Source organism: Laccaria bicolor, genomic scaffold (genome assembly GCF_000143565.1).
Source record: "Laccaria bicolor S238N-H82 LACBIscaffold_12 genomic scaffold, whole genome shotgun sequence".
Taxonomy (NCBI): Eukaryota; Fungi; Basidiomycota; class Agaricomycetes; order Agaricales; family Hydnangiaceae; genus Laccaria; species Laccaria bicolor.
This window is the reverse complement of record NW_001889883.1, coordinates 656,389-668,439: the sequence shown is the minus strand read 5'-3', so window position 1 is coordinate 668,439 and position 12,051 is coordinate 656,389. Positions and strand designations below refer to the sequence as shown.

General features: G+C 48.3%; 4 protein-coding genes across 4 annotated transcripts; all 4 read left to right on the top strand.

Annotated features, from left to right (window-relative positions):
• Positions 1–1,806: 1,806 nt before the first annotated feature.
• Positions 1,807–3,273, top strand: LACBIDRAFT_294386 (uncharacterized protein; the record flags this gene model as incomplete). The annotated part of the gene is made up of 4 exons (XM_001881287.1): positions 1,807–2,629; positions 2,689–2,945; positions 3,020–3,082; positions 3,115–3,273. 4 exons carry the CDS (start codon positions 1,807–1,809, stop codon positions 3,271–3,273), a joined length of 1,302 nt encoding a protein of 433 aa, XP_001881322.1.
• A 773-nt stretch (positions 3,274–4,046) lies between these two features.
• Positions 4,047–5,726, top strand: LACBIDRAFT_294385 (uncharacterized protein; the record flags this gene model as incomplete). The annotated part of the gene is made up of 4 exons (XM_001881286.1): positions 4,047–4,795; positions 4,931–5,107; positions 5,421–5,493; positions 5,677–5,726. The coding sequence occupies exons 1-4, from the start codon at positions 4,706–4,708 to the stop codon at positions 5,724–5,726; spliced, it is 390 nt and encodes a 129-aa protein (XP_001881321.1). The 5' UTR covers positions 4,047–4,705.
• A 355-nt stretch (positions 5,727–6,081) lies between these two features.
• LACBIDRAFT_297725 (uncharacterized protein) lies at positions 6,082–8,327 on the top strand (the record flags this gene model as incomplete). Its single annotated transcript, XM_001881285.1, has 7 exons — positions 6,082–6,221; positions 6,273–6,347; positions 6,396–6,568; positions 6,629–6,921; positions 6,980–7,282; positions 7,335–7,536; positions 7,597–8,327. The coding sequence occupies 7 exons, from the start codon at positions 6,082–6,084 to the stop codon at positions 8,325–8,327; spliced, it is 1,917 nt and encodes a 638-aa protein (XP_001881320.1).
• Positions 8,328–8,723: 396 nt separating this feature from the next.
• LACBIDRAFT_387436 (sec24-related protein) lies at positions 8,724–12,002 on the top strand (the record flags this gene model as incomplete). The annotated part of the gene is made up of 14 exons (XM_001881284.1): positions 8,724–8,784; positions 8,838–8,987; positions 9,041–9,307; positions 9,363–9,736; positions 9,794–9,885; positions 9,938–10,043; positions 10,091–10,472; positions 10,525–10,809; positions 10,865–10,983; positions 11,039–11,111; positions 11,171–11,410; positions 11,460–11,563; positions 11,621–11,893; positions 11,946–12,002. The coding sequence occupies 14 exons, from the start codon at positions 8,724–8,726 to the stop codon at positions 12,000–12,002; spliced, it is 2,583 nt and encodes an 860-aa protein (XP_001881319.1).
• Positions 12,003–12,051: the final 49 nt, after the last annotated feature.

Here is a 12,051-nt window from a genome sequence, read left to right as displayed (position 1 = left end):
TAGTGCGCCGTCTTGTCAACGGCATGTGTCCGAAATTTTTAGCTTGTCCTCGACTTCCATCTCCGACATGGAATGCTCTGGCTTTGTGCAGATTAATACCTCAACTAATCTTTTTCATGTGCTTTACTTACACGCCTTTTTGTTTCCACATCATGAACCTACGGCGTCGATCACTTCGACGGTCTATGAATCCTGTGTTTGTTTCTCTTCACGAGTTGTGCTTTAATATCAAAAAATAGAGTCTCCTGTAACCCAAAGATTTCTGGCGTCCAAAGCGAATAGACCTAGATATTATGGCTTCGATAGGAGTGAAATAGATGTCAAGGTGTACCCTGACCCTGCTCTTCGTGTTTTAGCGCCCGAGAGGAATGGTAGAGGCCGCGACAAATTGTCGGAGACAACTTTGGCCAAGGGCCGCCATCGGGGCGGCTAGTAATTCGGTGGACAACTTCTCATGTTGAAAAGCGACGCCACTGGACCTTGGGCGGCTTATCCGCATGCATCGTACAAGTGAAAAGTTCTGGGGAGCGCATGTGTTCAAGGGCTGTGAAGAATAAACGATCGATAGGATGCATTCGCCGCCTTTAGTAGATGTTTGCTGGTTCTCTCACAAATGATCGTCTTAATCGTTGTAATCTCCCTACAAGATGAGTCGCGTTGACCTTTGGGAAAAAGGAGAAAGATCAATACGCCGGCGATTTGAATTGATACACGCACTAGGTACGCGGTCGTTTTTTAGCGTTCTCCGGGGCCAATTTTAATATGCTTGACTTTGGATCAAATCGAGTTTGCCGTAGGAAAGACGTAAGAAAGGCGAATTTCGCCTGTGAATATGATCTCTTTTGTTGGCGCTCAGGAACGGGTCGTTCGGACGAAAGAGAGTCGAACGATTCATTGAGCGGCTCAGTGTTGGTGTTCGTCCGGACAGTCGTGGTGCACTGATTCTTTTTTCGCGAGTCAGATGCGTCATCAGAGATTGTGCTGACCAGATGGAGCAAGACTGGCCGCAAAATGGTCCGCCGATACATAAGGCTGATACACGAGACTATACAAAAGGTGCCCTCGAAACGGGTGGGCTTGACATAGGGCATACAAGCATAGATGTGCCCTTTTTTTGTTTGACAAGGATGGGAACTCCGTAAGAGCCACACCTTTGGGCCAGAGGGTTAAAAGGTCCAAATCGATAACATAACGAGGCTAAATGCTAGATGAAAGACGGTGTTTCGGAGCAGAGGCCGTGAGGTGACAATTCGGACTCGGACTGTTGAGTCTGATGAGATTGGCGGACGAAGGCGCGCCAAAGTCCAGTTTAAAAAGCTGGGGAGACCAGGTAGACTAATAGAATTTGATTGGCGTTGACAGATTTCAGAGACAGAGGATAACCGGGAAAACGGTGCAAGATACTAGAGGCAAAGATTCAAGGAGCTGTAGTAAGTGTGACAATGACATGAAATTCGCGGAGGTTGAATTGATGGCGGAATAGGAAGGTCGTGTGTCACGCAGTGGCGTTGAACGCGAATCCATCTGGGAAGACACCTATTTGCAGAAACAGGTCGAGATGAGGTGCACCCTGGAATATGCACTCACAAACGCTGCCGCTACTAGCTTGGTTTGAACGAATGTTGAACCAAGCTTGTGAACCGCACTCACGTTTTTGCTAGGGAATTGCATCAATCGCAGACTGGCGAACTGGATCTGTGATCCTCGGTCAGGCTGCAGAATCGAGGCATGCACAACTGATATTTCAACAAATCGTCAACCAACAATATAAGTCGCTGCCAATGCGTCTTTGCGCCCTTTCAAATCATGGCCCATCTTCAACGACGTAGCGGCTCGAGTGCGTTTCAAGTTAGTAGTTATCCACACCGTAACTACTATCTGCCGTCCTATCCCGCTCCAGCCTACCCCACTCCTTCACATCCACCGTCAGAGCCCTGCTACCCAATCTCAATCCCATCCCCGCCTCTTCAATTCTCCTCGCGTCCCTACAAAAATGATCCTCCCCGATCCCCATCCCTAACACCCAATTTCGCCCCAAACGATATTACAGATGACCTTTGCGCACTCACCGACCAATCAGACTCTCCACGTACAACATCATCACCCCCTTGTTCTGTTAAAGTGGAGCCCGAAGAACCCGATGGCTGTTTTATTATGGAGCGCCCCTCACTCGGCGGCCCGTTTGTGATGCACAAGTGCGCACCTCCGACCGAGGTGCCTCTCCGCGCGACCCATGCATCTAGAGCCATGCTCAAGATGATGACCGTGTTTCGTCTGAACCCGTTTGCGATGCACAGCGGCAAAGGGCGAAGCGTCGTATCTCCAACTTGGCACGGGGGAGAGGCGCGTCCGCTCGATGAGGAACCGATCGAGTTTGTATTTCAGGTTGATTTAGAGGACGTCGATTCGATCAATGCCTCTCCTCTTTCCAATACCAATAAACAAGTTCGTTTTTTCTCTCCAGAGTTTCAACTCTACCGGGACGAGTTGAAGAATCAGGATCGGCCCAAGTATCCGTCAGAGGATACATCGGTAGATTGGGAAGAGCTCGAATATCCAGCAGAGGAACATCTGCCATCTGCAAACCTGACCGGTAGTTATTTGCGCCATCAGACGCGGCTTCATAACAGTAAGCCGTCTATTTTTTTAAATTCTTTCTTCTGGTAGATTAACCAAGTAATATCGTAGGCGTCTCTCATCCATATCTACGCAAAAGCCAAACCCACGACCAAAATCAGACCTCGCACACACAATACACCAATTTCTCGGTTTCTGCATCGAATTCATATCTGGACCTTCACCGAATGCCCCCTCCTATTCTCGATGGTCGAACGCGCTCCGGGATCTGGGATTCGTGCTTTGGAGGTGCGGAAAGAGCAGGATACGCTCCTCGGCGTAACAATTTCGCAGACCCTTCTTCGGATTCGGATTCTCCTGTCTGTGAGGTTAGTCCTCATCATTTATCAATGAATAAACATCTTCTATCGGTTCTGATGAGTGAATTACGTTGCGTGATTAGGCGGTTGACCTCCCTTCCGATCTCGTTCAAGACCATATCCACCCAAGTGGAATTGCTATGAACGTGAGCCGACGCTGGTCCCTACCAGAAAATAGGGCACCGCCAAATGGGCCTTTCCTGATGTGATCGTCTGCTCCTCTGTCCAGCCTCAACTACTAGGGCCGCTTTTGATCATTACTTCTCGGTTTCTGCGCGTCCCTGTCCATCTGATTTACTGCATCGCTCCATGGGAATCGCAGCCGTCATTGGTTTAAATTTTTCTTGGATGGACAATGTACCTCTCCTCTTCATCGCTGCTGCATCATCATATCTGCTTTCCTTTGCTCTCATAGTCTTTCTTAATGCGATACCCCTTATATGCGAATATTTTATCTTGACATGCTATCGATATTTTTTGGTTGCTTGTAACGAGTATGTAACGTTGATGCGGTTTCACCATCTCTTTGATGGAATAAATTCAGCCGTTGGGTGAGCGCTCCGAGTCGCCTCTTGAGCGGGGCACTTCAATCTAAAGTCGAATTGGCCTTTCAATTTTACCCTTTTCTGAGTCGCCCTAGCTACCGATAAACTCATTGACCCTGGCCTACGTGCGGTGTATATCTGCTGGAATGGTGTCGAAGCGGACATAAGAATAAAGTGGGAAATATATTTTGACAGGGAGAGCTAGTAGGTGACTTCAAGCGCAAGCTACCGTCGTTACCAGCGAGCTAGAGAGTCTTCTATTTTGGTAAGAACCTCACTGTCGCCGCCAAGTCGCCGCCCGCGTTCTCGTCGTTTTGGATGCGACCGGCGAAGAATACCGCTGTCGAATATGCGCAGATGTTTTTCTCATACGAGGGTTGCTGATCTTGAATTCTGCGCAATTGGACTAAATTTGATGCTGGGAGAGTCATTCAAATTCCAAGCTTTGGTTAATATTGACGCGACGCGTTGATCACGTGTGCGTCAATTTTTCGCTAATTTTAAATTCGTGTGAACCTGTTTCGCACTGACTCCTGAAGACTGAAAGTACTGAACATTGGAGGAGTTCTGAGCCCTTTCACCTAGCATCAAGTTTAACGCATTTTCATTTCAAAGTTCGTCCTAAGCGTGGAGTAAAGGCTGCGGAGCAATCGGGGGACCTCCTTTCAACTTAGGGCACTCCAACAATCCTTATCACTGGACCCATTCAGAACGCCTCCTGAGTACTAGCGATCATTCAATGGCTGCCTGGGATTGCGACGCCACGCCCACACGTCCACGTCTCAGATGAAAAACAGAACTGATGCTGTGTTTTTGGAGTCAAGCAGAGTCAAGCTGCCTCTTCTTCATTGGTTCTTCACCGTCAAGTAGAAAGTCGTCTTTCGCCAGAGTTCATTATTAGTTGGATGAATGCTTCCTGGAGTGATCTGCAGAAGCCCCTGGACTGGTGGTATGGCGTAAGTAGGTGGGACAGCTAACAATCATGGCGCAGGCTGCGCAGCTAGAGATTTAATTGAAGGACTAGGACTAGTCCTTGTTGAGTCCTTGCTGGGGATGCGTTGTGTATTCATTTTGATCGTAGAAGCGCCGTGCGGATCCTCCTCGACCAAAATAACAACCCTGATGCTAGTGAGGAGTACCCACTGCCCAGGTCCGATATGCGCTAGAAGTGGGGATAGGAGTGCACCTCTCCGTGGAGGTATTAGGGAGTGAAGAACGTAGAGCATGACTTCACATTTCACTGGTGCGTTAAGTAGAGCACGGATTACCATGTTGGCCGCCGCGAACAAGATCCCCGCATCGTTTGCTATTCACGTATGTGGTGAGCTGCAGGCTTGGATGGTGGGCTGAACCCTCAAAGGCCAATGAAATCACGAAGGAATTCAGGATGGGGCAATCGATTATCTTTAACCTCTAGTATTACAGCCGTTTGCATGTAATCACCCGTAGATTTTGTTTTTTGGTGCCTTCAAAACCCGTCCTTGGACTGCAGTTACCCTCGAGATTCAGTGCTTCAGCGCTCATGGCATTGTACGACGCACAGCTCAATACGTGCTATACTATCTGGATGATTCTGTGGGGAAAGAACAGCATTCTGGCCAAGGGAGAAGGGCCGATATTCACAAGGTAGTTGATTCGACTCAACTTGGTCCAGTTCGATTGAATATAAAATACACACAAATGTATCGTAGATTTTGATGTCGAGCCCTGCACCGCCAGGCTGATAGCGAGTTGTCGATGACGTTATCTAGCGGTTTGTGACAAATTGGCAGTAGAGTTGCTCCGTCTGGGTTTGTTGTGGTCATTTGCGTACTTGTGCAGGAATCTACGAACACTGGATGAAGTCGTCGTCGCGTCATGCTTGTTCCCCAAACTGTCGGCCAGCTACTGATTCCATGCGGACGAACTCCATTGCAAATTTCCTGGACGTCCTTCAAAGTGCCGTGCAATGGTCCAAGGTTTAGGTCGTCTACGTCGGAATCCCCTTCCCCGCGTCCTTTTCTTCAAAGAACGTGAGCCGAAACTCTTCAGAAACTCGGTCAGGACGCCCCCGGGCCTTGGCGAGGTTCTGCTCCATACATTCTCTGCATGAAGAGAATAACGTCAAAATCTCGGCTGAGAAGACAAACTTCGGTTTCGCCGATAACCTTGTGCTGAATCTCCTCCTATTGTCAGACCGCTATCTACTTATGTAGTCCATCAGCCGTCAATTGTCGGTAACCCGCTGTTGTCAAAAATTGCCTAATTGATAAACGGAGGAAGTAGACTGGGATTGCGGAAGAAATAGCATCATCCGTCGAGAATGACGCTGACTGACGACCTCTGACGACGCGCAGACATAGTTTTTCTCGTCGGGTGCAAAGAGGGCGGATTCTCAGGCGGAGTACTGGCGAAGTTTAACCTCCGACATGCTAAGAAAAGAAAACCCACGCGGAAGCCACGAGAGCACCCTTGGCACTCCACGCGACCAACGATCCACCGATATTCAACTTTTACCACCCAATATCCATTTATCTTCCACACTCCTTCCTTTTCCTTAATTGCCTTCGATTTCTTGTACCTTTAAATCACTTATTTCTACATAGATCCCAGTAGCCATCATGTGCGGGGCCACTATGGGGCAATGTGGAGTCGATTCGCACTCAAGACAGTGGAAGCGGCGTAGTGCAGACATCGGGGGGCTTCATCTGGCTACTGGGAACAGCGGACGGGGGCAAGGATGGGTAGGAACCGAAGTTGAGTACGTTGCAGCTTGATTCCCGAATGAGTGCCTGTTCTGAACAGCCTCCAGAACTCGATTCGCAGAGCTTCTCAGTGACATGTACAACCAGACATTGCATGCTGTCAATGAATATAATCCGGATTTGTGTGTCCGTTTTCTGCCTTCATCTTGTCCGCAACTAACCCACACTAGCGTCCCTGCCCACCTGCCCAACGAAGTTCGATCTCGGCTCATCAATACGTTGGATTCTTGGCACTTTGAACCCCATAAGCTCTTAGACGATGAGGTGCTAGCATGCACTTTGATTCTTTTTGAGGCGGTTCTTCGTATCGAGGGGATGGAAGAAACCATTTGCATATCGATGAGTGAGTGTAACCACCATATCATCCAATCCATGCTCAAGTATTCTGTCTTCGCACTTCTAGGACAATTATCTGCTTTTGTTCATCATCTCCGTCAAATATACAGATACGAGAATACTTACCACAATTTTGAGCATGCTCTCGATGTGCTCCAGGCAACTCACTCGTATCTACGATCAGCGGGCATGGTTCCCCCAGTCTCGATACTACTAGAACCTGGACGGATGTGGAGGGTCAAGAAGAAGTTTGATAGCGGTCCTCTGATAACAAGTCTGGGGTTGCGGGACCTTTTTGTGCTCTACGTTGCAGCCATTGGACATGACGTTGGTCACCCTGGATTCTCAAACGTTTTCATGGTAAGCCTACTTGTATCTGGCAATTCTATCATATGCTCCAATTTTTGTCGTTTTCCAGAAAAATGCGCAGACCCCGCTCTCCATCGTATTTGACGGTAAATCTGCGCTGGAGCAGATGCATTGCCAACTCCTGCTTCGAGTCATGCGATATCATGGACTGGGTCCTTTGCTGGATGACGCGATACACGGAAGTCATTTCCGTAAACTACTCTGGAATACGGTTCTTGCGACTGATATGAGTGTGCACTCTGATTTCATGCGGCGCTTTGAGGAGGCAATAGATAATAATGAGGGTGCATTGTATACCCGTCAGGTCATCATCTGTCAAGCGATTTTAAAGAACGCAGACATCAGTAACCCGGTCAGTTTGAACTTCCAATGTTTCGGAGCTGCCAGCCTTACCCTCTTTGTAGTCTCGCCCTTTCACTGTGTCGCAGCATTGGGCAAGTGCTCTGATGCAAGAATGGTCATCTCAAGCAAAGTTAGAACAGCACTACTCTCTCCAGCAGACAGTTCAAGCTTCGAGTGATCCCCTTGCGGAAGCAAAAAGTCAGATTTTCTTTACGAGTATGTTTGCAAAGCCCCTTCTGGATTTGACTGTCAGAGCGATACCGGGTAAGCTGGCTTTTGATACCTTCTCAATTGCACTCTGATCAGTCTTGTTGACGAATGCAGAGTTGGCTATGTATGCACAACAATGTGATTCGAATGTGGAGAGCTGGAAACTGCGGCAAATCGAGTTACAGTCCGGTCATATTGAATCAACCGTCGATGACATGGCGCATGAGCTCTCACCTCCAAGTTTTACTCGACAGCCTAGTGATTATCAGTCAGCGTTTCCTCTTACTCTTCCGCAGGGACCAGCAGTTGTGTCGCTATCAACATTGTCAAATACCTCGACAGACTCGATTCCAGCGTCTCCTTGTGGATCATTTTCATCATCCATCATCTTCTCACCTACTTCTGAGTCGCATGTTTCCAACGATCCTGAGCCGTCATCTAGCTCCGGCATGAGCAGTAATAGTGGCACGAGCGCTGTATGTCACCCGCTCGATTTTACGCAAGACAACTACGCGGCTATTCGTGCCGCTGGCAAGTTGAGCATTCGTCAGCATAAGAAGATCAATCGGAACTCTTGGTGTGCCACGTCGACTTTGTTCAACCCGCCTCCCCTTTCCTCTCCCGCACACACACCGCCAAACTATCCGCCTTCGGCTCTTAAGCTTCCTCCACCCCCTGCCTCGGCCCCCTCGCCAAATGGAGTCCAGGCCCGGTCCCCCGTTACATTTTTGAAGCCGCCATCGAGGAAGACCTCTGCCTCGTCTTGTTTAGCGCCCGGGAAAGATCTGGGGGAGACCGCCTTGTCAAAGGCGATCAAGGCGCAGGCTAGTCCTGTGGTTTCATGAGACTTGCAATCTGACTGTGGCCAATATTACCTTTTCCTGTCCTTTTTTTCCTCTCCACACGGCACGGGCATTATTACCCGACTCAACGACGTTCCGAATCTAATAAATCTCTATCCATCCCTCAACGCCACTCACGATATCATTTAGAATGAAGAAGTTTCGTTTCTTTCCTGCTGTCTCTATCTCTTCTCTCGTGTAGCCTTCTCGTTCCGGGCAACGTTCTTGCCAGTGTAGTGTATGCATGTCTCCTTGGTTAATCCTTCTGTGTTTATCGCTTTTGTCGCACAACTGTATACATAGGTCGTTTTCTGTAAGTACTTAGGACTTGTTTGATACCAGGGTAGTGGACAAACAACTGGTCGACTTTCGTCAGAATTTCCGCGTCGGAGGTAAAGAATGCAAGCTCACTCAAACCATATCCCGCAACCACCTCACTCAGCCGGTACCGACTACAAAGGTATATATCCCTTTGTCGTCGTCACCCTTGTCGGAACTGAACTCACTGAACAGGTCTCCGGCCCCGGATCGACCCACTCCAGATCCCTTCACCCATTGAGTCAATTTCATTTGACCAGCATGGATGGCAGGACAAGATATACATGACTCTACCGGGATCGCATGCCCCGCTGTGTACTTCGGACTTCGTAGCGGTTGATCAAGGTGCACTCCTTGCCGGTGGGAAACTCTTGGGCATTTGCTGAAGTTAGCTATAGGCAATGCATCTCCTAAATTTATTCGAATGTCGACATGGAATATGCCTAGCACCTCCAAGCTTGCGTCGGCATGCCATATACCATTAGCTGCTGTGCTTCAACCTTTTGCTGACCTCGACCCACGGGAAGAACCTATACCTCTCATCGAGACCGGTGATGCTGGCCCCCCGCGCTGTGAGAGATGTAGATCATATATTAACCCTTGGTGTACCTGGGTCGCTGGGGGCATCAAGTGGAAATGCAATCTTTGTGAACAGGAAACCGAAGGTCTGTTCTTTTAGCTATTCACGCAAGGAAGGTTTCTGATGGCCCTTGCCATCAGTTTCTTCGGAGTGGTTTTGTAATTTAGATGCCAACCTAATGCGACTGGACCATTCACAACGACTCGAATTGAACAAAGGGACTGTGGACTTTGCTGTGCCAGAAGAGTACTGGGCACAGCAACCTCCTCCGACTTTGTCCCAATCCTTCTCGATGGACCCACAACCTTTAGGTGCTAGAAAACCGGAACCGATGAACTATTTCTTTGCACTCGACGTATCGAGTGATGCTGTGATCTCTGGATTCTTGCACGCTGCCTGTGAATCACTACGACGGATGCTGTACGGTGTGGAAGATGGATACGCATGTTTCCCTCCGGAAAGTCGACTTGCCATCCTAACGTTTGACCAGACGCTGCACTTTCACGATCTCTCTGTGCGGTCCAGTTATATTCTGTCCAATTTAAGATGAGATAGGCTAACGCTTGACTAGTCAGATATGACATCTATGTTGGTCGTTTCGGATATAGATGAGGTGTTTGTACCTTTGCAAAAAGGCCTATTTGTAAACCCAGTTGAGCGTCGGTATGTGTTTCATTGTAAACCCGGTTCCTAACGTAAACCTCTCTGGTCTTAGGAGATCTATCGAGGGGTTACTAAAAGCCCTTCCTCGACGATTTACTAATGTAACAACGCGAGATTCCGCGTTAGGATCGGCCATATACGCAGGATTGGCCTCTCTTGTATGCTTCTTGCTGACTACTTTCAATATCTGCTGATGCACTGTTAGGCTGGGCGTGGAGGTCACCTTGTCGTCTTTCAATGCACGAGACCGAGTCTTGGTCTGGGTGCGTTACATGACCAACCCAAAGAAGCGGACCTGTATGATACCGACAAGGAGAAGACATTGCATCAACCGCGTGATAAAACGTGGCTACGAATTGGCACTGAATGTGCTGAAGAAGGCGTTGGTGTCAGCTTTTTCCTTGGACCCAATTCTTTCATGGACGTTGGTTCTGTAGGTGTGGTAGCGTCCCTTACCGGGGGCGAGATTTTCTTCCTCCCTCGTTTTGAGCCCGTCCGCGACGCCCATGTTCTCGACTCACAATTACAGAGGCTTATGCGCCGGTGGCAAGGTTATAATTGTACGATGAAAGTGCGAACTTCAAAAGGTATACATCACTTCATACGGATGTAGTGCAACATGTAATTGTAAATCGACAGGACTTCGAATATCTAACCATTACGGAAACTTTCACAAACGCTCACCGACAGACCTTGACTTCGGCATCTTCGACGCGGACAAGGCCATATCGGTCGAGCTTGAGCACACTGGAACCCTCGATCCTCGTGGATACGCACACATACAGTGTGCATTGCTGTACACTACGGTTTCGGGGAAGCGTAGGGTGCGAGTGTGCAACCTAGCTATGGTCATTGTGCAGCTGGCGCAAAACGTGTTTCAATATGCGGACATGGAGGCTTTGGTATGTCACCTGGCCAGAGAAGGTGCGTTTTGATATAGCAGTGCGAGGGATGCCTGATTCGAGAAACGGGTCACCAGCCATGTCTCAATTGACATCACAGAAGATGTCTACCGTCCGTGAGGACCTTACAGAAAAATGCTCTTCTCTCCTTCTTGGGTACCGCGATCAATGTGCAGCTGGGACACGTGCAACTCAGGTTCGACTTTGTTTCTAATTATGTTGGACACCACGAATTGAATGTTTGGGTTTAGCTGATTCTTCCAGAGGCATTCAAAGCTCTACCCGCTTTCATACTCGCATTACAAAAAAGCAAGCCTCTGAAAGGTACTACAAGTCCTGCGCAAAAAACAACATGTATATACTAATTCATAGAACTCCTGCAGCTCGTCAAGTTTCATCTGACGTGCAAAACTATGAGATACACAGGATAATGTCTATGAGCCCGCGAACTACTATTCATCATCTGTATCCCCAATTGCTCGCTCTCCACGATCTGGACGATAGTACCGCCGCACCCTTTTACACTGAAGGTTCGGACGGTATCATTAAAGAGACAATCACATATCCATTCTGCATGCGGGCTAGCCACCAGTACATGGAAGCAAGTGGGATCTACCTGATTGGTACGTTTTACTTAGCCAATGAAATTTTGCGCTTATCCGTGCATCTTAGATAATGAGGAAATGATGATCTTTTGGGTCGGTTCTAGCGCTTCGCCTCAACTCTTACAGGATTTATTCGGAGTAGATGATATAATGACGCTTAGTCCGCGCACTGTAAGAGAGTGTTCACATTTCTTTGTCTTTCGCTGATTCGCAGTTATTCAGCATCAGCTTCCCGCACTCAATACAACCCTCTCAAACCAAGTGCGAAACATCCTAGCTCACCGATTTGAACAAAGAGGGCGGTTGGTCAGGATGTATATTGCACGACAAAACCTCGACGGCATCGAAATAGAATTCAGTGATATGCTGGTCGAGGACAGGAACAATGGCGCCATGTCATACTTCGATTGTATGCCCAAACGCTTGTCCATATCTGCCGCACCCTTCTTACGCCGTCACAAATTAGATCTGACCATCGTCCATCAACAGATTTTGACTGTTGTAAGAAGCCTTTATTTTCTTCATCGTTTTTTATGTGAATTTTCCCCTTTAGCTAAAACAAGGAGGGCCTTTAGGTGGAGGTGTAAACCTTAGAGGCTCACCATGGTAGGGAAAGTAAGTACCCATCTTGCGACATTTCGTCGAGATGAAGCTGTGGA